Below are 24414 nucleotides of genomic sequence, written 5' to 3'. Positions count from 1 at the left end.
CATTTCAGCTAGTTAACCTTTTTCTATCAAAGTAAATACATCATAGTGTTTCAGTATATTTAGTGGATGCTAGAATTTAGACCAAGAAATGTCTAGATATAAGTACCTTCCCCTGTCAAATTTAATGTTAATTTTTTTTGTTGCATACTCTACCTTCATTTTGTTTAAGGAAAACTTTTTTGTTTGCCTTTTGCTTCCAATATTTAAAACCACCCTTCAATGTCACTCAACTTCTGAAATGACTCCAGGAGTGAATTGACATTTCTGGTGGTTGCCTTGGTGTGTCACTTTGTTTTTAGGCAGGGATCCCTCAGTACAGAGTTTTGCTCAGCAGTATAAACAGTAAACCACACAGGAAAGGGAACTATTCTTGTTGAACCTGGGGTTGTGCCTTTCACATATGCTGGGAAGGGGAGTACGGTAGGGTCTAGGGTTTGAAAATCACTGTCAGCCTAAGAACACTACTGTAACTACTATTAACCTAAAGACCTTCTGTAACCTTCCTTTGTAAAATATAAGAAAAAGATTACTTTTTCACAAAATTTTTTCTTGTCCCCACCATACAATTTTGATTTTTTATCCAATAATTTGTATGGCAAACGTGACCCAGAAACCTCTGTGGTAGGAGACAGCTGCACATAGTCACTAAATGTAAAATGTCTTCAACATGTGGGACCTGGGACAAGAAACAGATACACAAAGCTACCTCCTAAGAACATAGAACTTTCTGGCCATACACGTGAATGATATATCAAACATATTAATGATATAGCAGAGAAGGGACCATACCATAAAGTTTATTGCAGACAAGGAATTATAAGAGAAAATGATGATGTAGTTCAAGGTTGTAAATGTCATTTTCTTCATTTACCATGCTGAATATATTACTTTTTGAAGTTTGTATATAACATATTTTAAAAATACTGATGTTAGAGGTGGGATTGTGGCTCAGTGATAGAGTGCTTGCCTAGTGTGTGTGAGGCACTGGGTTCGATTCTCAGCACATTTTTTTAAAAAAATAAGGTCCCCCAACAACTAATAAAGTATTAAAAAATACTAATAGTGGGATTTATTGGCTCACTTATGCCACAGATCTTTTTCTCTATAAATTCTCAGTCACAGACTTAATTCCTGAGTTTGGGAGGTACTGCTATGTATTTTATATTGATTTGATAGTTTTTCCCTATTATTGGGCTGGGGTTGTGGCTCAGTAGTAGAGCGATTGCCTCACATGTGTGAGGCACTTGGTTCAATTTTCAGTACTGCATATAAATAAATCAATCAACAACTAATATACACACACAATATGTATATATATATATACACACATACATATATATGTACATAATTAGTCTTATTAAAGGAAAATAAAATATTGTTAGAGACCCCTTGCTTTCAGGATGTTTTAGGGGAAAATACATTTTGACTTACACAGGATTTAAATGGCAACTTGCTAATAGATAATTTTAGGAGATTATTTAAGTTTCCACTTAGGATGAGTTCAGATATAGTTGTGATTTTACTGAGAAGTGCTATGTAGTCACATCAGATTGCTCCACACTCATGCCCCTTTTGCCCTACAGGAAAATGACTCAGGCACTTTGGACACGGTGGGCGCTGTGGTTGTGGACCACGAAGGGAATGTTGCTGCTGCTGTCTCCAGTGGAGGCTTGGCCTTGAAACATCCAGGAAGAGTTGGGCAGGTAATTAATTACAGGATTCTTACACTAGCTTTCCAAAATGAAGCATGAAATTTTCTAGTTCACAATTTTTTAACCACTAGGGATATATTTTTTCCCATTAGGAAAAGTAAATATCATTATTCTTTAACTTTTGTCTAATATAAATTAAAAAAACTTTTCAAAAATAATTTCTTAAAAAAATTCTGTCTAATATTGATAGGGATCTTTCTTATCTTTACAACTGGTAATCTTAGTTTTAATACTTTCAGTGGGCTGAGTACTGACCTGAATATTTAGTAGATATTTAATAGATGTGTATTGATTTTCATTGTCAATTTTGTGTGTGTATGTGTGTGTGTGTGTGTGTGTGTGTGTGTATCACTCTCTTTAAGACCAAGCTTTGTCTGCTTGCTTTTTAGTTAAAAAAATGATTTTAGAGTTATATTTTTTAATTTTTTCCATTCAAGTAATGCTAACATTTTGTTTGACATTCTATATCTCTCTTCTGATTAATCATTTTAAGCATTTTGTAGAATAACTAGAATTTCAGGTCACTAACACATGAAATCTAGAAATGAGGATGGTCTGATTTGTGTGAAATTTGCTTATTTCCAGTTCTTTTACATCTTCTTCGCCCCATCCTCCCCATCTCCAACCTTCAGTTTTATATTGAGAATAAAATTTAAAAATTCATTTGATTGTTCTAAGCATTCTGAGTATAACCAATTTGGCCCATTACTTAGGGGCTTAATTAATAAGTGTTGAGTATTGAGTGAACAAATTAATTATTCTCATGGAGTCTTTTAAACTAGTTGCGTGGAGGTATTTTTTAAAACTAAGTATTTGAATTTTGTCTTGTGTATGCAGTATGGCTTATCATGCTGTGTGCCCCTCACATCTGAGGAAGAGTGAGTGTCACAGTTGCTATGGTTTTGATGGTTAGTGATACTTGAAGCAGTATGTCTGATTCAGGGAAGATACCTTTGCAAAGCCCCTAGGAATATTCCTTGATCTTCCCTTTATGTGGGCAAGTCACTTACAGTTCAATACTAGGGGGAAGTGGAAGGGAAGAGTAATTACTTTTGTGCTACACTTTGCCTTTCATATAGGGGACTTATGGAGAATGATTACCCAACAGTGCTATGAACTCACGACAGAAGTCTTTGTATATCCATGGTATTTGTCCACATTATATAACCTGTATATTTTTCTTTTTTTTAATTGGTTGTTCAAAACATTACATAGTTCTTGATATATCATATTTCACAGTTTGATTCAAGTGGGTTATGAGCTCCCATTTTTACCCCATATACAGATTGCAGAATCACATCAGTTACACTTCCACTGATTTACATATTGACATACTCATGTCTGTTGTATTTGCTGCCTTTCCTATCCTCTACTGTCCCCCCTCCCCTCCCCTCTTCTCTCTCTACTCCCTCTACTGTAATTCATTTCTCCCCCTTGTATTATTTTTCCCTTTCCCCTCACTTCCTCTTGTATGTAATTTTGTATAACCCTGAGGGTCTCCTTCCATTTCCAAGCAGTTTCCCTTCTCTCTCCCTTTCCCTCCCACCTCTCATCCCTGTTTAATGTTAGTCATCTTCTCATGCTCTTCTTCCCTACTCTGTTCTTAGTTACTCTCCTTATATCAAAGAAGACATTTGGCATTTGTTTTTTAGGGATTGGCTAGCTTTACTTAGCATAATCTGCTCTAATGCCATCCATTTCCCTCCAAATTCTATGATTTTGTCATTTTTTAATGCAGAGTAATACTCCATTGTGTATAAATGCCACATTTTTTTTTATCCTTTCGTCTATTGAAGGGAATCTAGGTTGCTTCCACAGTCTTGCTATTGTGAATTGTGCTGCTATGAACATCGATGTAGCAGTGTCCCTGTAGCATGCTGTTTTTAGGTCTTTAGGGAATAGACCCAGAAGGGGAATAGCTGGGTCAAATGGTGGTTCCATTCCCAGCTTTCCAAGAAATCTCCATACTGCTTTCCAAATTGGCCACACCAATTTGCAATCCCACCAACAATGTACAAGTGTACCCTTTTCCCCACATCCTCGCCAGCACTTGTTGTTGTTTGACTTCATAATGGCTGCCAATCTTACTGGAGTGAGATGATATCTTAGGGTGGTTTTGATTTGCATTTCTCTGACTGCTAGAGATGGTGAGCATTTTTTCATGTATTGTTGATTGATTGTATGTCCTTCTCTGAGAAGTGTCTGTTTAGGTCCTTGGCCCATTTGTTGATTGGGTTATTTGTTATCTTATTGTCTAATTTTTTGAGTTCTTTATATACTCTGGATATTACGGCTCTATCTGAAGTGTGAGGAGTAAAGATTTGTTCCCATGATGTAGGCTCCCTATTTACCTCTCTTATTGTTTCTTTTGCTGAGAAAAAACTTTTTAGTTTGAGCAAGTCCCATTTGTTGATTCTAGATATTAACTCTTGTGCTATTCGTGTCCTATTGAGGAATTTGGAGCCCGACCCCACAGTATGTAGGTCGTAGCCAACTTTTTCTTCTATCAGACGCAGAGTCTCTGATTTGATATCAAGCTCCTTGATCCATTTTGAGTTAACTTTTGTGCATGGCGAGAGAAAGGGATTCAGTTTCATTTTGTTGCATATGGATTTCCAGTTTTCCCAACACCATTTGTTGAAGATGCTATCCTTCTTCCATTGCATGCTTTTAGCCCCTTTATCAAATATAAGATAGTTGTAGTTTTATGGATTTGTTTCTGTGTCCTCTATTCTATACCATTGGTCCACCCGCCTGTTTTGGTACCAGTACCATGCTGTTTTTGTTACTATTGCTCTGTAGTATAGTTTGAAGTCTGGTATTGCTATACCGCCTGATTCACACTTCCTGCTTAGCATTGTTTTTGCTATTCTGGGTCTTTTATTTTTCCATATGAATTTCATGATTGCTTTCTCTATTTCTACAAGAAATGCCATTGGGATTTTGATTGGCATTGCATTAAACCTATAGAGAACTTTTGGTAATATCGCCATTTTGATGCTGTTAGTCCTGCCTATCCATGAACAGGGTATATTTTTCCATCTTCTAAGATCTTCTTCTACTTCTCTCTTTAGGGTTCTGTAGTTTTCATTGTATAAATCTTTCACCTCTTTTGTTAGGTTGATTCCCGAGTATTTTATTTTTTTTGAGGATATTGTGAATGGAGTATTTTTCCTCCTTTCCGTTTCAGAAGTTTTGTCGCTGATATACAGAAATGCCTTTGATTTATGCGTGTTGATTTTATATCCTGCCACTTTGCTGAATTCATTTATTAGCTCTAATAGTTTCTTTGTAGACCCTTTTGGGTCTGCTAGGTATAGAATCATGTCATCTGCAAATAGTGATAATTTAAGTTCTTCTTTTCCTATTTTTATTCCTTTAATTTCTTTCGTCTGTCTAATTGCTCTGGCCAGGGTTTTGAGAACTATGTTGAACAGAAGTGGTGAGAGAGGGCATCCCTGTCTTGTTCCAGATTTTAGAGGGAATGCCTTCAATTTTTCTCCATTCAGAATGATGCTAGCCTGAGGCTTAGCGTAGATTGCTTTTACAATGTTGAGGTATGTTCCTGTTATCCCTATTTTTTCTAGAGTTTTGAACATAAAGGGATGGTGTACTTTGTTGAATGCTTTTTCCGCATCTATCGAGATGATCATATGGTTCTTATTTTTAAGTCTATTGATGTGGTGAATAACATTTATTGATTTCCGTATATTGAACCAGCCTTGCATCCCAGGGATGAATCCTACTTGATCATGGTGTACAATTTTTTTGATATGATTTTGTATCCGATTCGCCAGAATTTTATTGAGGATTTTTGCGTCTAGGTTCATTAGAGATGTAGGTCTGTAGTTTTCTTTCTTTGAAGTGTCTTTGTCTGGTTTAGGAATCAGGGTGATGTTGGCCTCGTAGAATGAATTTGGAAGTTCTCCCTCTTTTTCTATTTCCTGAAATAGCTTGAAAAGTATTGGTATTAGTTCCTCTTTAAAGGTTTTGTAAAACTCTGCTGTATACCCATCCGGTCCTGGGCTTTTCTTAGTTGGTAATCTTTTGATGGTTTCTTCTATTTCCTCAATTGATATTGGTCTGTTTAGGTTGTCTATATCCTCCTGTCTCAATCTGGGCTGATCATATGACTTAAGAAATTTATCGATGCCTTCACTATCTTCTATTTTATTGGAGTATAAGGATTCAAAATAATTTCTGATTATGTTCTGTATTTCTGAAGTGTCTGTTGTGATATTGCCTTTTTCATCCTGTATGCTAGTAATTTGAGTTCTCTCTCTTCTTCTCTTCGTTAGCATGGCTAAGGGTCTGTCGATCTTATTTATTTTTTCAAAGAACCAACTTTTAGTTTTATCAGTTTTTTCAATTGTTTCTTTTGTTTCGATTTCATTAATTTCAGCTCTGATTTTAATTATTTCTTGCCTTCTACTTCTTTTGCTGTTGTTTTGCTCTTCTTTTTCTAGGATTTTGAGATGAATTATGAGATCATTTATTTGTTGGTTTTTTCTTTTTTTAAGGAATGAACTCCATGCAATGAATTTTCTTCTTAGAACTGCTTTCAGTGTGTCCCATAGATTCCGATATGTTGTGTCTGTGTTTTCATTCATCTCTAAGAATTTTTTAATTTCCTCCTTGATGTCTTCTATAACCCATTGATCATTCAGTAACCTATTGTTCATTCTCCAAGTGATGCATGATTTTTCTTTCCTTCTTTTATCGTTGATTTTCAGTTTCATTCCATTATGGTCAGATAAGATGCATGGTATTATCTCTACTCCTTTATATTGTCTAAGAGTTGCCCTGTGACATAATATATGATCTATTTTTGAGAAGGATCCATGTGCTGCTGAGAAAAACGTGTAACTGCTTGATGTTGGGTGGTATATTTTATATATGTCAATTAAGTCTAGGTTGTTAATTGTGTTATTGAGTTCTATAGTTTCCTTATTCAACTTTTGTTTGGAAGATCTGTCCAGTGGTGAGAGAGGTGTGTTGAAGTCTCCCATGATTATTGTATGGTGGTCTATTAGACTCTTGAACTTGAGAAGAGTTTGTTTGATGAACATAGCTACACCATTGTTTGGGGCATATATATTTATGATTGTTATGTCTTGTTGGTGTATGGTTCCCTTGAGCAGTATGTAGTGTCCCTCTTTATCCCTTTTGATTAACTTTGGCTTGAAATCTATTTTATTTGATATGAGTATGGACACTCCTGCTTGTTTCCGAAGTCCATATGAGTGGTATGATTTTTCCCAACCTTTCACCTTCAGTCTGTGTATGTCTTTTCCTATCAAATGTGTCTCCTGTAGGCAGCATATTGTTGGGTCATGTTTTGTGATCCATTCTACTACCCTGTGTCTCTTAACTGGTGAGTTTAAGCCATTAACATTTAGGGTTATTATTGAGATATGGGTTATCCTTCCAGCCATATTTTTTTATTATGTTACTGAATATGGTTTGTTTTCCTCTTTGATTATTTTCCCCCCTTTACTGTCCTACTTCCCACTGTTGGTTTTCATTGTTATTTTCCATTTCCTCTTCCTGTAATGTTTTGCCGAGGATTTTTTTGAGAGATGGTTTTCTAGCTGCAAATTCTTTTAACTTTTGTTTATCGTGGAAGGTTTTAATTTCATCTTCCATCCTGAAGCTTAATTTTGCTGAATACACAATTCTTGGTTGGAACCCATTTTCTTTCAGTGTTTGAAATATGTTATTCCAGGATATTCTAGCTTTCAAAGTCTGTGTTGAGAGATCAGCTGTTATCCTGATTGGTTTACCCCTAAATGTAATCTGCTTCCTTTCTCTTGTAGCTTTTAAAATTCTCTCCTTATTCTGTATGTTGGGCATCTTCATTATAATGTGTCTAGGTGTGGATCTCTTATGATTTTGCACATTCGGCGTCCTGTAGGCTTCTAAGATTTGGGATTCTGTCTCGTTCTTCAAGTCTGCGAAGTTTTCTCGAATTATTTCATTGAATAGATTGCTCATTCCTTTGGTTTGGACCTCTATACCTTCCTGTATCCCAATGACTCTTAAGTTTGGTCTCTTTATGTTAACCCATATTTCTTGGATGTTCTGCTCATGGTTTCTTAACAGTCTTGCTGAGCTGTCTATGTTCTTTTCAAGTTGAAATACTTTGTCTTCATTGTCTGATGTTCTATCTTCTAAGTGTTCTACTCTGCTGGTAGTATTCTCAATTGAGTTTTTAAGTTGGTTTATTGCTTCCTGCATTTCTAGGATTTCTGTTTGTTTGTTTTTAATAACCTCTATCTCCCTGTATAGTTGATCTTTTGCTTCTTGGATTTGTTTATGTAATTCATTGTTGAAGAGATCTTTCATTGTCTGATTTTGCTGTCTAATGTCTTCCTTGAGACTCCAGATCATCTGAAGCATGTATCTCCTGAATTCTTTATCTGACATTCCATCTGCTGCAGATATCACCTCTTCTAACGTTGAGTTGACCTGCATTGCTTGTGGTCCTTTCTTTCCTTGTCTCTTCATACTGTTCATGTTTCTTTCTGATTACTGAGACTGTTGTGTTATTCAATTTTCTCCCTATATATTTGTATTACTCTTGTATAGTTGCAAAGTCTCCCACGCAGGCACGGGCAGGGGCTCTGCTCCTCCTCCAATTGGGGCAATGTGCCTACCACATAGGCAGGCCGCTGGGCCTGTTCTGTTGGTTGGTGGCAGGTGCGCCTACTTTGTAGGCGCGGGCGGCGGGTCTGCCCCTCTGCGGGCCACTAGGCCTGTCCTGTCGGTGGTCGTAGTTCCGCCTCCTTTGCAGTCGCGGGCAGCGGCTTTGCCCCTCTGAAGGCCACTGGGCCTGTTCTGCCGGTGGGTCGCAGGTCCACCTACCTTGCAGGCATGGGCGGCGGCTCTGCCCCTCTGCGGGTCGCTGGGCCTGTTCCGTCAGTGGTCACAGTTCCGCCTACCTTGCAGGCACGGGGGGGGGGCAGCTCTGCCCCTCCGCACGCCGCTGGGCCTGTTCTGCTGGTGTGTCACAGGTCCGCCTACCTTGCAGGCGCGGGAGGCGGCTCTGCTCTTCTGCAGGCCACTGGGACTGTTCTGTTGGTGGGTCGCAGGTCCGCCTACCTTGCAGGCAAGTGTGGTGGCTCTGCCCCTCTGCAGGTTCCTGGGCCTATTCTGCCGGTGGGTCGCAGGTCCGCCTACCTTGCAGGCGTGTGGGGCGGCTCTGTCCCTCCGCGGGTTGCTGGGCCTACTCTGCTGGTGGGTCGTAGGTCCGCCTACTTTTCAGGCGTTGTTGGCAGCTCTGCCCCTCCGTGGGCCACTGGGCCTGTTTTGTTGATGGTCACAGTTCCGCTTACCTTGCTGGTGCGGGGGGGGCAGCTCTGCCCCTCAGCAGGCCGCTGGGCCTGGTCTGCTGGTGGGTCGCAGGTCCGCCTTCCTTGCTGGCGTGTGGGGCGGCTCTGTCCCTCCGCGGGTTGCTGGGCCTACTCTGCTGGTGGGTCGCAGGTCCGCCTACTTTTCAGGCGTTGTTGGCAGCTCTGCCCCTCTGCAGGCCACTGAGCCTGTTCTGTTGGTGGTCACAGTTCCGTCTACCTTGCTGGCGCGGGGGGAGGGGGTAGCTCTGCCCCTCAGCAGGCCGCTGGGCCTGGTCTGCTGGTGGGTCGCAGGTCTGCCTACCTTGCAGGCACGTTAACCTGTGTATTTTTCAAGTTTGGAATAATATACTCAATCTTGGCATATCGGATTTGGATGCCCTCGTGGAGGAGAGAGAAAAGCCAACAGAGTTGCCTTCATTGCCTGGTAATTCCCATGATTTTCTCATTGTTTTCTGTTTGTTTTAGTTAGCAAGTAGCAACAACAGAACCAAAGATAGTTCTGGACTATGTTACCAGGCTATAACATTTAAAAATCTTGAAGCCATTCTACTACCACACATGGGACTATTCTGGAAAAAGAATACTTCTGTAAAATTTATGTGTTTATTTGCTCCACTTGGCTAATTTATGAATATACAACTGTGAGAGCTGAACAAAAAATCCGAAAAGGACATGGAGGAAAGGAGTCAAGGTACTTACAGGAGATGAAGCTGTTTAATTGGATTATATTGCTGGATAAAGGAGATGTAATAAGCCTGAAAATATGAATCATCAGATGAGAGGTAAAGAAGAGTTTTTCACAGAATGAAACAAAATACAAAAGCAAATTGTATCAAAGGTTAATTATTTTTTCAAAATGTGTTGAATTCAGTGCACTTTAAATGCTTAAATTAACTACTTAAAATTTTAGCGTATTACCCTGTACTGAAAGCACTGCAGATGAAAAAATAGCAATTTGGATTAGAACTTCCTTCTTTAGTTCACTATAATGATTACACTCACAATTTGGACACAAGAAAGGAATTATTACATTCCACTCCCACTTCCCCTCATGAGTTTAGTGGGTAAGAGTATGGACTTTAAATTCAAGTAAACCTTTATTCTAATCCCATCTCTCGCTTTCCTTTCTCCATACCTTGAGTAAATTACTCAACATCTCTAAGCTCCACTCTCTCTAAGTATAAAATGAGGATACTAGCTACCTTACCAAGTACTAGAAGATTATATGATGTAACACTTTTAAACTGTGTATCGTAGCCCCTGGTTATAACATCCATAGCTACTGTTTATGAAGCACTTGCTTTGTGTAATAGGTTGTTAATTTATGTGATCCTTTGGCAAAACTATGATAGTGTATTTTTATCATCTTTATTTTATTGAAGGAGAAACAATGGCTGTTTAGTAATAATAATCACTTATATGACCTACTTTTACTCCACAATAATAACTTTAATAAAATTTTACTACCAGAAAGAAGGAAACTTTTAAAAATGTATTTTATTTTTTTATTAGTTGTTCAAAAACATTACAAAGCTCATGACATATCATCTTTCATACATTTAATTCAAGTGGGTTATGAACTCCCATTTTTACCCCAAACACAAGTTGCAGAATCGCATCGGTTACACATCCACATTTTTACATAATGCCATATTAGTGACTGTTGTATTCTGCTACCTTTCCTATCCCCTACTATCCCCCCCCCTCATCTTCCCTCTCTACCCCATCTGCTGTTATTCAATTCTCTCCCTTGTTTTTTTTTCCCCCTTTCCCCTCACAAACTCTTATATGTAATTTTGTGTAACAATGAGGGTCTCCTTCCATTTCCATACAGTTTCCCTTCTCTCTCCCTTTCTCTCCCCCTAAAAATGTATTTTAAAGTCCTGCTTAAAGTTGATGTGTTTTCAGCAAAGAAGTAGATAAGAGAGAGATAACATCTTGTTCTTTCTCTCATCTTACCTATGACTGCCTCAGCCTAACCAATTTCAGAAGGTTAAGAAGGAAGACAACTCGAATTCATGATACTAAGGGAGGGCATTCTAAAGGGAATTTGCTTAGAAGAAACAGAGGGAAGCATAAATATTCTTACTTTCCTAGGGAGATAACTTCCACTGGCTTACTAAGGGGTATTCTTGTAGATTTTTGTACTAGTTTTTTTGAGTGCAGACTCCTGGTCAAAGTAATTAAGAGGGATGGAAATGATGATGGGAAAATGTTCAGAGTTTTCAATAAAGAATGATGAACCTTTCCACTAGGGTCTTGTGTTCTCTTGGGACTTTGTCTGCCCTAGCACCTGCTGCAAAGAGTACCAGCTGAATGGTTACTGTACAGATCTGCCAGTATTATTCTGAACTCCATGTGCTAAATCACTTCTAAAGGGCTTTCAGTTGCTACACTGGCCCAGCAGTTTTGGGAAATGAAACTAAGGCATGTATTTTAGAATCATAGTGTTTTCAAAGCCTGTAACAGATTTCCCACTGTCTGTCATATTTGAAGTGTCCTGTTGAGTTCTTGGTTCTATTTTTTTTAACAAGACTTTTGTTAGTAAAAACTAGAAAGGGCAACTGTAGGTCACATGAATAAATATCCTGGATTCTGAATTATTTCTCAAGGAAAGTGATTAAGAGAGGAGGGGAGGTTGTTTGTCTGAAAATCTTGGGGAATAGCTAAAAATTATATGGAAGTTAAGGTATTTCCAGAAATTAGAACCAAGACTAGTAGGTAGAAGTTATAATTAAGCAGATATTTGTTCAATCCAAGGAGGAACTTTCCATGGAAAATGTGCAATAGGGGAATATGTTGTCACATTAGGTAGTGAGATCCTATGCCTGGGATGTTTCATAGAGATTCCTACTCTGGGTAGAATATTGGAGCAACTGAGTTGTAAGGTCCTTGTGAAAAATAACAGAATATCAAAGAAAGCTGAAATCTTCCTGGCCACCAGTCCAAGTCTTAGCCTAGACCCTAGAAGTGAGTTCCCAGAAGATAGCAGTACTTTTCATGGGAGTATCTTTTTCTCTATCAGTGACAGTGAATACTGAATGTATTATTGTAACTTGCTTTTTTTTAAATTCAACAATATTTTTGGAGATATTTCCGTATCCATTCCTAAAGATTTTTAAAAATTTACTTGTTTTATTTTTAACCTGTGCAACAAATTCCATGTATTTCTCTGCCAAAGTTTATTTAGCCTTTCTTTATGGGTAGAAATTTAATTTTTTCCCCCTGTATTTCATTCTTACTAAGCATGTGGTAATGAACTCGTTGAGTTGGCTCCTTGTATTTCTGCAATAGCTAGCCAAGGGTTTTACTAATTCTCTTCTGAGGAGTGAAAAAGTTATTAGTTATGAGTCCCCTCTCAAAGACAGAGAAGTCATTGTGGATGTTGTGGTGATGAATGTAGACATTCTGTATAGGATTATTGGAAGCAAAATAGAAATGATTGTTAAAATCTTTTATATAAATCATAATAGCTTACTGTGTTCCTGGTCATTTTAGACTGATAATCTGTTCTACCACCTAACAAAGTGATTAGCTTAAACAGGCCTTTTTCATTCCTTTCTTTTCATATGGCAGAATCTAGCACAGTGATGAACATATACTGAGCCCTGTGGTATAGAGTGGTGTGAAGTTCCTATTGTGCTACCCAAATAGAGGCATGGAATAGGACTCCTGAAACAGGATTTCCTAGACGGTGGTTAGAAGGACCATCTGCATTCCTGTACTCCAAGCCATGTCTCAGACACTGAACCAGACAGAATCTCTAGAAATTAGGGTTCTTATTAGCAAGTTGCCCAAGTAATTCAACATGCACTGAGTTTAAAAACCACCTGTTTTAAGGCAACCACACTGATTTCAAGAGACCAGAAGAGCAACTAGCTAACGAACTACAAAAGGAAAAAGTATTTTCAGGGAAGGAATACATTGCTGATGAGACCAAAAAGACTGTATTTTGCTATTTTCTGAGAATGTTTGGATAGGTAGAATAGCTGCAAATGTATTATTTATTTTAATTAATTTTAGTGTTATTTTTTGATTTGCATATAATATTTGTACATATTTATGAGGCATAACATGATATTTTGATTTATGTATACTCTGGGGTTATCAGAGACTGAGGAGAATAGGGAGGAGATGGATGGGGAGAGGTTGGTCAATAAGTACCATATTACAGTTAGAGAGGAAGAATAACTTATGGTGTTCTGTATCACAGTGGAAGAAATATAATTAATACTATTGTATTGTATATCTCAAAACAGAAGAAAATGTGGTTTTGAAAGTGTTAAAACCATTGCATAGTTTGCATAGACTCTTTGGCATTATCATTAAGTTGTCCTTAAAACCAGACTTTATTAGATGGGCATGACTTTGTTTCTTCTGTTGAAATCTGATAATTACATATAATATTTCTGAAATATTATATCTCCCCATTTCCTTTTTTCCTAGGCTGCTCTTTATGGATGTGGCTGCTGGGCTGAAAATACTGGAGTTCATAATCCCTACTCCACAGCTGTGAGTACCTCAGGTATTTGCTGATTTCATGACCATTTTTCATAACTGCAACCCTGTCAGTCATTTAATGACTAAAAGCAATATTTTTAGGGAAACATAAAATATGTTGTAAGACACTACATATACAAAAGCTTTGATGTGTGTAAAAAAGTTCTTGAGTTTTGGGGAGGTTTTAAGGATTGTTTAGTATCACAGTGTAAATGGTTTGCTAACATTTTTAGTACAACTCTGGAGTTAAGTATAACTTAATTATTTGTATATCAATGTATTTTTTTCTGTAATAGCCCACAACAATGTCAAATGGATGAAAATGATATATAAACACCAAATAATTTACAAAATTAACAGATCTTTTATTGTATTAATTTTTTTTTTAGTTGTTGATGGACTTTTATTTTGTTTATTTATATGCAGTGCTTAGAATTGAAGCCAGTGCCTCTCACATACTAGGCATGCTTTCTACCACTGAGCTACAACCCCAGCCAGCAAGAGATAATCCTTGAGTAAAATGTTGACATAAAACATAAAAGGTTATATTTCAAAATGTATAGTTTATAACACCCACTACTCCTCTCACTACACTTTTAATAAAATATACTCTTTTTGTGCTATATTAGAAAGTCATTATTATTTTATGAGAAAGAGAGAGAGAGAGAGAGAGAGAGAGAGAGAGAGAGAGAGAGAGTGTGTGTGTGTGTGTGTGTAGGGGTGGGAAATAGGGGGCTTCAGGGAGTTTTAATGGGCAGAACAATTTTCTATTTCCAAATTTTCATAACACTTGTACCAGCTATACTCAATAGCTTTTCTTTTTATATGATGATGCTGCCGCTTAAAATTATATTAGTTCCTCGAATTACCATGTTATCCTTCAAGTTATAGTTCTGTTCTTTTCTCCCCAGTATTCTCAGCTTTATCAGCTAGGTGGACAGATGTGACTGCTTTCACTTCCTTTTTTTTCTTCTATTTCTTTCCACATTGATTTCTGCCCAACATAGTGATAAACTGCCCACTGGGTCCAGTAGCCCACCTCTGCTTACTGCTTATTCTTTCTGTGGTCTTTGATGCAGTTATTGCCTGTAGCATAGAACCTGAAACTCTCTTGGTTTGTTCTGCTTCTCTGACCTGCTGCACTTTGGCCTTCTTCACAGATTCTTCTTTTCAGTCCTTCTTCGATAATAACCTCATCTTGGGCCTCTACTAGAGTCTCTCTTCTCCCCTCTTGATGACTTATTGTTACTATAGTTGTTCTCATAATTTCAGTTGGTCTCTCTTTGATATTGCTTTCCACATCTGTGTCTACTCTGGACATTACTCTTGTTTTTTTTTTTTTTTTGTGGGGGGGGGTGTACCAGGGACTGAACTCAGGGACACTTGGCCACTGAGTCACATTCCCAGCCCTATTTTGTATTTTATTTAAAGACAGGGTCTCACTGAGTTGCTTAGTACCTCAATTTTATGAGGCTGGCTTTGAACTTGTGATCTTCCTACCTCAGCCTCTTGAGCCGCTGAGATTATAGTTGTGTACCACTGTGCCTGGTATGGACATTACTATTGAAGTCCATATGAGTTCTTTCATGAGTCCTCCTTGTTGTACGTGCCCCTGTGAATATCATATGTGTATGTCAGACTCCGTAGGTTGAACAGAACAACTTATTCTTTATCCTCAACCCATGGCCACCTTTTACCTGAATTTCCTAGGTTTTTAATTGCCGCTTACTAACCTATTTTTTGCTTAGCTTGAAATATTGCCACAATTCTCATGTTTGTTGCTTCTTTCCATTTCTACTGACCTGATCCTGCTATTTCAGACCTGTGTTCCCCTGCCCACCTGTTGTGGCTGCCTCCTGACTTCGCTTCTTTCCTTGCATCAGTGAAACAATAAGATTATGAGCCACTGGCCTACTGGGTGAAGTTTGGACACAAAGTAATGTTGAATTTAAACCATTCTAATATAATTGGGAAAAATTTTGTTTTTAGTCTTTTATTTAGAGAAGATAAGCAGAATGTAATGAGTTAATTTCTAAATTTAATATTAATGGAATCTGAAAATTTTGATGTGTAATATTTATGAATTAGCCAGTGTACACAATTAAGTTTGCTCCTGTGTGTATGGAAAATAGTTGTATGTGAAAAAACTGTAGTCTAATACATATAATTCTTTATTTCATTTTTTATTTTCTCAAAGAGATTTCAGTTGGTATCATATATTGTGTCAATTTTTTTTGGTTAATATGTATTTCTGTGAGTTAAGTTTATTGTCTAGATGTTGCTCTTATATATAGGTGTGAGGAACAGAAGTATATTTTAAATCAAGATTCTGAGTACCTGCCTGTGCTCCTTTGAGATTACATTCCCTTGAGTTTATGTACCTCCATAGACCAACACACTTTTTAAAAATTAGTGTCATAGAAGTTGGAATAAAAGCTTCCTTTGTCAATTCTATTAAGAGGAGTGTAATTTAAAGCTAAAATTATAAAAATGAGGTCTTTCCTTTTTCGTCTTGGATATTTTCTCATTTGTCCAACTGCATTAGTTGAGATAGTTCCATATGACTAAAGATACTTTTGAGTTACCAGATTATGACATCCAGAGTAGCCTTTTAATTTTGATATCCAGCTTATCATATTGCATCTTTGCAGGACTGGTGAGACGTTAGGGTCATGTGTTTATGCTCAGAATTCTCTATCCCTGGGAGTTGATGCCTGAATTGAAGGCCTCAACTGATAACTGCTGTCTGCCTTTGCAAATAGCCTCCCAGGTCGGCATCACCATAGCAACTGGGCCATCTTGACCTGTACCTTTGCACAGGTAGTTCACAGGAGAGTGCAGACATGAGAAAGTCAGAGGCCATGATTCAAATCATCATTCCCCACAAAGACTTGTGCCTCAGACTATTGTAGAAAATCCAGAAAACTGATCAGCATTTTGGGTTTATATATCTTGGAAAGTGATAATTGAAAAGCAGGATAAGCAGGATAGGACTCTATTGAGGCCAGAAAGGTGATTTGGTCATTAGCTTAGGGGATAAACTCCAGCATCTTTTTCTCATTGCTGGTTGGGAAGGAATAGGTTGAGGGGTAGAGTGACAGGAGCTGATCTTGTAAACTCTTGACTAATGTTCTGGTGTCAAGGGAATTTGCCTCATTAGGGATGGAGCAGAGCAAACACCTTGGTTCTTGTCCAGACTTACTAACTGTCGAACCTGAGCAGGGCATTATTTGTACAATAATGTGCAATATTATTTGCACATTATTTGGAATAATATCTACCAGTGCTATGAGAACTGAATGAGCTGACATATGGAAGATACTTAGTGTACTTCTTCTTCCAGTGTTCCATTGAATCTCAGTCACTATCTTTTATAAAACACACTATTATTTTTGTACCTCTAAGAAAAGGAAAAATGCAGCCAATTGAAGCATGACACACTGCTTTCTCATCACTTAATTTTTTAAAATATTTTTTATACCTTTATTTTTATATGGTGTTGAGGATTGAATGAAGTGCCTCACACATGCTAGGTAAGCACTCTATCATTGAGCTATAACCACAGCCCCTCATATCTTAATTTTTGGTTGTTACTTTATAAGTAAGTATAGAATTGGGTAATGAGAATTTTTTACTTCACTGATAATAAATTCACACCCCATTGCTATTTCCATGCCTTCCTATAGACATAATCATTTTAAATTTCAGTTCTATATCATACTGTAATTATTTGAAACACATCTTAAATGGCAACTACTCATGTAGTTCTAACATGGAACATACTGAACGGTCAACAAACAGGAGCAGCTTGCATCATGAGGCAGTGGCAACCCATCACCACTGCAGCCCATAGGCAGCATGGGAGGATGCCATCAATTGTAATGAACTCCTGATACCAGAACTTTTAAATATGAAAAAAAGTGGAATTTAGAATTGACAGTCTAAAGTTTTTCTTATTTTCAGCTTTTTTGTGTGTGTGTGAAAATGAAAAAATGATTCAGGCCCTTTGAAAAGCAGAAAGATAAATGCTTGAGGAAAGAAGGGCCATGGGTACATTTGTGTCTCCTATGTGTCTGGCACAGAACCTTGCACATGGTAAAGAGTCTAATATACAAATAAAAATTACTAAATGCATGTGTGATTCCAACCTCTTCTAGGATGCTTACTTTTTCTAAAAGATTATCTACCATAAAATTTTTAAAAATAGTATTTAAAATATGATTCAATTTTGCCAACTTTGTATTCACACATAATTTTTCAGTAGCACATCAGATGCATGCTCTAAGATAATATCTGTGCTTTGTCTCTGGCTATGGAAAGGCAGAGCAAATAATCAGGATTAGAAGATCAGAGGAGGAAAAAATCAGATTAAATTTATGCTCTGGTTGACCTTAATTTTGGTCTTCTGTTATTTGTCTGTCCGTCTGTCCCTCCCTCCCTCCCTCCCTTCCTTCCTTCCTTTCTTCCTTCCTTCCTTCCTTCCCTTAAAGAGAAATAGTGAGTCCAGAGGGTATTAATGGTATCTGATTGGAGGTCAAAAGATGTAAGCTTCAATCTGTTTCTTAAAGGGTTCTGGTGTGAAGACAGATAGGCTACCTGGTTTCTGTTATGAGGCCCAGTGATTTATGATTTTCTAGATCCTTGGCTTTTTTAGGTCTTGGTTCTGGACAGTCCTAGGAACCTGAGGGCTGTGAGAGCTATTACTGTGATTGCTAGGAATTGCTTTAGAGCTGAATGGGATTTTTAAAAATGCAAAAATTAAGAACAACCTTATACCTTAATATCTTTGAGCTCATGCTTCAGGTCTTCTCCTGAAGGACTAGAAGAGTTTTCCACTGTTTTTTTTTGTTTGTTTTGTTTTGTTTTGTTTTTTTGTTTCTCAATATAAGGAGCTACCAAATGTCTCTTGCTCCTCTATAGAAGATTGTTCAATGGGTCTGTGCTCCAAAACTCCCTCAAGGGACTTTTCTCAGAAGGGGAAGAGGCACCTTCCTGTGAGAGGGAATTTAAATGACAGCAGGAGCCAACATGAGAGTGTTGCTGAGATGTCTATAAGTGCTATGTGGTCATTGCTTTTTAGGGAGGGGGAGAAGACAGGCAGGAATCCATACTTCAGCTTCTTTCTCTGTGCAAAAGACACCATTGGTGAATAAAAGCCTAATTATACTCAGGACTCTGTGCATGTCACCTAGGGATTCATTTTTCCTTCTGGTTCTTTACACATTTCTTAACATCTTCAAGGTGAAACTTCAAGGAATTGTCAGCACTTGAGATTTGTTATTTTTTCTAGTTTTTTCATTTACTCCCCAGTCCCCATTTTTTTGTACTTGGGGTTGAACCCAAGGGCAATTAACCACTGAGCTACATCACTAGCCCTTCTTATTTTTTATTTTGAGACATGGCCTTGTTAAGTTGCTGAGGTTGGCTTTGAACTTTCCATACTCCTGCCTCACCCACCTGAGCTGCTGTGATTACAGGCATGAACCACCATGCCCCGCTTCATTATTTTTTTGTGGGGGCAGGGTACCAGAGCTTGAACTAAGGGACATTCGACCACTGAGCAACATCCTCAGGCCTATTTTGTATTTATATTTTATTTAGAGTCTCACTGAGTTGCTTATCACCTTGCTTTTGCTAAAGCTGGCTTTGAACTCATGATCCTCTTGCCTCAGCCTCCTGAGCCTCTGGGATTACAGGTGTGTGTCACTGTGCCTGTCTTTGTTTATTCTTTTCTTTTTTTTGGTACTGGGATTGAACTCAGGGGCACTCGACCACTGATTCATATTCTCAGCCCTATTTTGTATTTTATTTAGAGACAGGGTCTCACTGAGTTGTTTAGCACCTCGCTTTTTACTGAGACTGGCTTTGAACTCATGATCCTCCTGCCTCAGCCTCCTGAGCCGATGGAATTACAGGCGTGTGCCACCGCACCGAATAGCTATATTCTTATAGCTACTTTAGTCAGGCCTTCTCCTCGACCACTCCACCAGTCTTCTCTTGTCAAGATTAACAATTAGCTTTCAAAATCCAGTTCATCTTTTAGTCCTGTGAATACCATTTGACACGTTGTTTGAATGATTTGCTTCTCCTGAAAATACTGTTCTTGATAGACTTCAGGGGGCACACTTTCCTGGTATTCCACCTCTCTGGCTACTCATTCTGTCTCCTTTGTTACTGTTTTTCATCTCTTTTACTGCTTTGTGTTGCAGTGCTCCAAGGACTAGTGGTCCCTGAACCTCTTCCTTCTTTGTGTATGTACTCCCATGGTCTGTCATTTAATCTAATGGTTAAGTATCACCTATATATGCTGACAACTCCCATATTTTTATCTTCAATTTGGGCCTCTCCCTAGAACTTAGTTATAATTCAATTTCTTGTAAAAAGTCTCCACTCATATTTCTAATGAACATCTCAAATTTAGCATGTCCAATATGAGCTCTTGATATTGCTCACCTCTCCCTCTCAAAAACGTGTTCTTTTGAAATGTTTTTCACACAACATGTGGCAACTTGGTTGTCCCAGTAACTTCCATTAAAACCTTGGAGCCATCCTTGGTCCTCTTTTGTATCTTACTCTCACCTAATCTCTGGCTAAATATATTTTAAACAAATCACTTCTTAGCATCTGCGCTGCTACTAACAGATCCAAGATGCTGTTGCCTCTTCTCTGGTCTATGGCAATAATACCCTTGCTGTTCTTTTGCTTTTGCTTAATCTTCCTTTATTCAATTCTCAACATGAAGGTTTTTGATCACCCTAACTGAAATTATGTCTTTCTCTCCTTTGAACTGTCCAATTGCTTCCCATCTTTTAAAAATTTTTTTTAGTTGTAGATGAACACATATCTTTATTTATTTATTTTTAATGTGGTGCTGAGGATCAACCCAGTGCTTTATATGTGCTAGGCAAGCCTTTACCACTGAGCCGCAACCCCCTTCCCCCTTCCCATCTTATTCAATGGAAAAGCTAAAGTCCTTACTAAGGACCCAACTTCCCTTCATATTTCAGCTCTTACCTTGTTCTTCCTTTGTTCATTCAATTCCAGCTGTGATGGTTGCCTTGCTTTATTCCAAACATGCCATATACATTCCCACCTAAGGACCTGTGCCTGAGTTGCTTTCTATCCTTTAACTCTCTACCCTTAGGAACTCATACCTCAGGCTCCACTCTTTAGGTCTTTATTCACATGATTTGATTTGTTGCTGAGATCTTCTTTGACCATCCTTTAATAAACATGTAACTGTTCTTACTCTCCTTCAATGTTTTATTTTTTCCATTGTATGTATCATCATCTAACATTTTATATCTTATATCTTTATTTTCTATTCACTCTAAATTCCATGAGAGTCAGGGTTTCCAACAGTTTTGTTTACTGATGTGCAAATGGTGCTCATCACGTATAATTCCTGATGTTGGTTGAATGAATGAATGTGAATGAGAAATAAATACATTGGGCTGGGATGAGGGAGGCAAGCTCAGGGGAGTCAGGGCTGAGAGAAAGGTAAGTGCGGGGTTGGGAGTGATACATTCTAACGACCGAAGAGGATGCCTGAGGAAGCTGCACAATGATAAAGTATCTGGAGTTTAATTTAATATCTTAGATGATAGTCTCTGGAAGACTTTGAATAGTAATTTTTTTTGTATGATGTGGGGATCCTTTTGAATTGTAGGATGCTTATACTGTTAGAAGCACATGAAGATAGATATTTAATTTCTCAGGTTGTTCTGGAAAAATGAGCAATGATTCAGACACTAAGAAGCAAGACTAGTCAAGAAGTAAAAGTACACAGCTGTTAGTCCTGTTGGTAGAATCCAGACTCTTCAGCCCACTCTGGTTCTTTAATCTGCCTTATTAGGAAGTGCTATTTCTCTCTACAGGGGTGACACTTGGCTTCTTAGAAGCTTCTTGTACTTATGAAATAAAAAACTTCCATAAGCTTGTCATATTTGTCAGGATTCTTAGAATACTCGGGTTAAGGAGCAGCCACTTACGCTTAAAAAATTTGAGACACAATACGTAGAATTGGGAATAATGCCGAGAAATCTTTTGTGAATTATGACTTCTAGATGTGAGTGTAGATAAAACCTTCATACTTGTAAACATCATCATCTTAAAAGCAGTTGACTTTTTGGTCTGTTTGGTTATTGGGGGAGGGGAAAGATACCATTCATGTATAGATAGCAGAGTATATGAACTGCCAGCACATTTCCAAGAACTAAAGTAATTATCTGGGGTGGGAATTCTATTCTGAGACTGTTGCCTATTGTTAATTAGATCACTTCATATCTGATGAACTATTAATATATTATTTCCTGCCTTTTAAATAACTAAAGTCACTGATGGATCAAAATAAAATAGAATTCTGAATTATGTCAGATCATTTTCTCAGAAGCTAGTTAAACGTCGATGGCTTTTTTTTCTTTCTTTTTTTTTATTGTTGGTTGTTCAAAACATTACATAGTTCTTGACATATCATATTTCACATTTTGATTCAAGTGGGTTATGAACTCCCATTTTTACCCCGTATACAGATTGCAGAATCACATCAGTTACACTTCCATTGATTTACATATTGCCATACTAGTGTCTGTTGTATTCTGCTGCCTTTCCTATCCTCTACTATCCCCCCTCCCCTCCCCTCCCCTCCCCTCCCCTCCCCTCCCCTCCCCTCTTCTCTCTCTACCCGCTCTACTGTGATTCATTTCTCCCCCTTGTATTATTTTTCCCTTTCCCCTCACTTCCTCTTGTATGTAATTTTGTATAACCATGAGGGTCTCCTTCCATTTCCATGCAATTTCCCTTCCCTCTCGCTTTCCCTCCCACCTCTCATCCCTGTTTAATGTTAATCTTCTTCTCATGCTCTTCATCCCTACTCTGTTCTTAGTTACTCTCCTTATATCAAAGAAGACATTTGGCATTTGTTTTTTAGGGATTGGCTGGCTTCACTTAGCATAATCTGCTCTAATGCCATCCATTTCCCTCCAAATTCTATGATTTTGTCATTTTTTAATGCAGAGTAATACTCCATTGTGTATAGATGCCACATTTTTTTTTTATCCATTCATCTATTGAAGGGCATCTAGGTTGGTTCCACAGTCTTGCTATTGTGAATTGTGCTGCTATGAACATGTAGATGGCTTTTGTTATCATGTATCTTAGAGGTTTTAAATGAGTGGATTTTTTTCCCCATTGTGAAATAATGCATACTCATTGAAGATAATTTGGAAATGAAACTGATAATTTTACCTTCCTGTGATAGTCATTATTAATATTTTTGGTGGATTTTTGCCATGAAACAAAGGGGGGAATGCCATTAACTTGTAATGTGCTTTATTTTTCAAATATTGTGTAAGGAACATTTTAACATATAATTAGACATCATTCAAACAATTTAAAGGATATGAAGGCTGTCTTTGCATGTATACATAAATTCAGGTATTTTGCTCCTCAGTAAGATGAATTGTAGTTGTTCCAATGCAATAAAGTAACAGCTCTTTTAGAGGCTATACTCTAGTCTGGATATGAAAGAAGTAAAGACATAGTCCTTGTCCTCAAAGGGCTTGAAAACTGTGGCTTTACTTGGTAACCTAACGAAGTTTCTTGCCAATATATGTTGATACATTGAGAGTTTGCTAGCTCTTAATGAGGCTCTATTGCATCTATTCATGTAGGTAATGTACACTACAGTGACTCCCTAAGGGCGGTGTGTGGACACCTTTGTTTGTGTACCTAATGACTTGACCACTGTAGCCATTAGTACATTCCCTTTCTGCCCCTGTCTTGCCCCCAAATTGCTCCAAACCAGTGTTGGTTAGTGTAACACTACTTGTGACACTCTTAAACTGACTGAAATGTCACCATCTCCCTGAGCTCCAGAGAACTCAGAACATCATGGAGGAAGATGTTTTTCTCTGAAATTGTCGACCTGGGTTACAGTAGATCAGGTGATCCCCAAAGATTTTTTTTTTATGTTTGCAATTTCTAAGACTTTTTCCTTCTAGATTCTTAGTTTGCATTTCTTGTTGTCATTTTGCTTTGTTGTTGTTTTGTGAAAGAACAGACTTCTAATTTTGAAATACAAGGTGAAGAAATAGTAAAAACAGAGGCATAAGATCAAGTGATGGGTTAAAACGCTAACGCTGTGATCCTTAATGTAATTCTCCCTTTGATTGTTCTCACTTGAAATAATGCTTTTTCCTTCCTATTGTCGAGTACTACCTGCTGTCAGTTGGAGAGGAGTAAGTAGAGCAACTCCTCAAAAGATTTTCTAAGCTCCCATCATATGGTTCGCAGAAACAGAGCTGGATTTTCATTTCTTCTTTCATTCAACAGGAGTCCCTTTCATGTTTGAAAATTGAAAACGCGTGTTTTTTCAGTGTGGAGCAAGGATGTGTGCGCCCTCTGGCACACCTGTTTCTAATTTCCTGACTTGAAAGCATAACCCATCAAAAGGAGCAGAAAAACAATTTCTTTCTGACACGCTGCTTCGTGGCCCTTACTGGACTGAAGGCCTTCATGGCTTTGCCTTCTTGGTTCCCTCTGTAGAAGGTTCTTGTTAGAGACAGAATTCACTTAATTCAGCCAGTGCCTTTTATAGCACAAGGCCATTTTTGGTATTATTCTGTTGGAGTGGTGGTTCTTTTTAGCTCAGGAGATTTGCTTGAAATAAGGTTTACTTAAAAAAGTACACAGAAAGATCTTTAAAATTTTTAAGCATTAAATTTAGCCAGGCAATGTGTTGGAAAGTTAGATGTAAGCTAATCAGTAAGCCGATTGGCCAGGAGAAGGGTTTGGTTGAACCTATGAATGTTTAAATTCCATAGTGCTGTTTAACATAAATCAAATATTTC

General features: G+C 37.9%; 1 protein-coding gene across 2 annotated transcripts in view; it reads left to right on the top strand.

Annotated features, from left to right (window-relative positions):
* The window catches only part of TASP1 (taspase 1), a 301213-nt gene that overhangs the window by 109297 nt on the left and 167502 nt on the right, over positions 1-24414 (top strand). For both annotated transcript variants that reach the window (XM_081289122.1, XM_081289123.1), the window contains 2 exons: positions 1584-1703; positions 13511-13589. In XM_081289122.1, the coding sequence (XP_081145248.1) occupies positions 1584-1703; positions 13511-13589 (199 nt within the window). The remainder of the gene's footprint in view (positions 1-1583; positions 1704-13510; positions 13590-24414) is intronic.

This window comes from Spermophilus citellus (assembly GCF_964194105.1).
Source record: "Spermophilus citellus genome assembly, chromosome: 4".
NCBI lineage: Eukaryota > Metazoa > Chordata > Mammalia > Rodentia > Sciuridae > Spermophilus > Spermophilus citellus.
The sequence above is the reverse complement of the archived record's forward strand: the minus strand, read 5'-3'. Positions and strand labels throughout refer to the sequence as shown.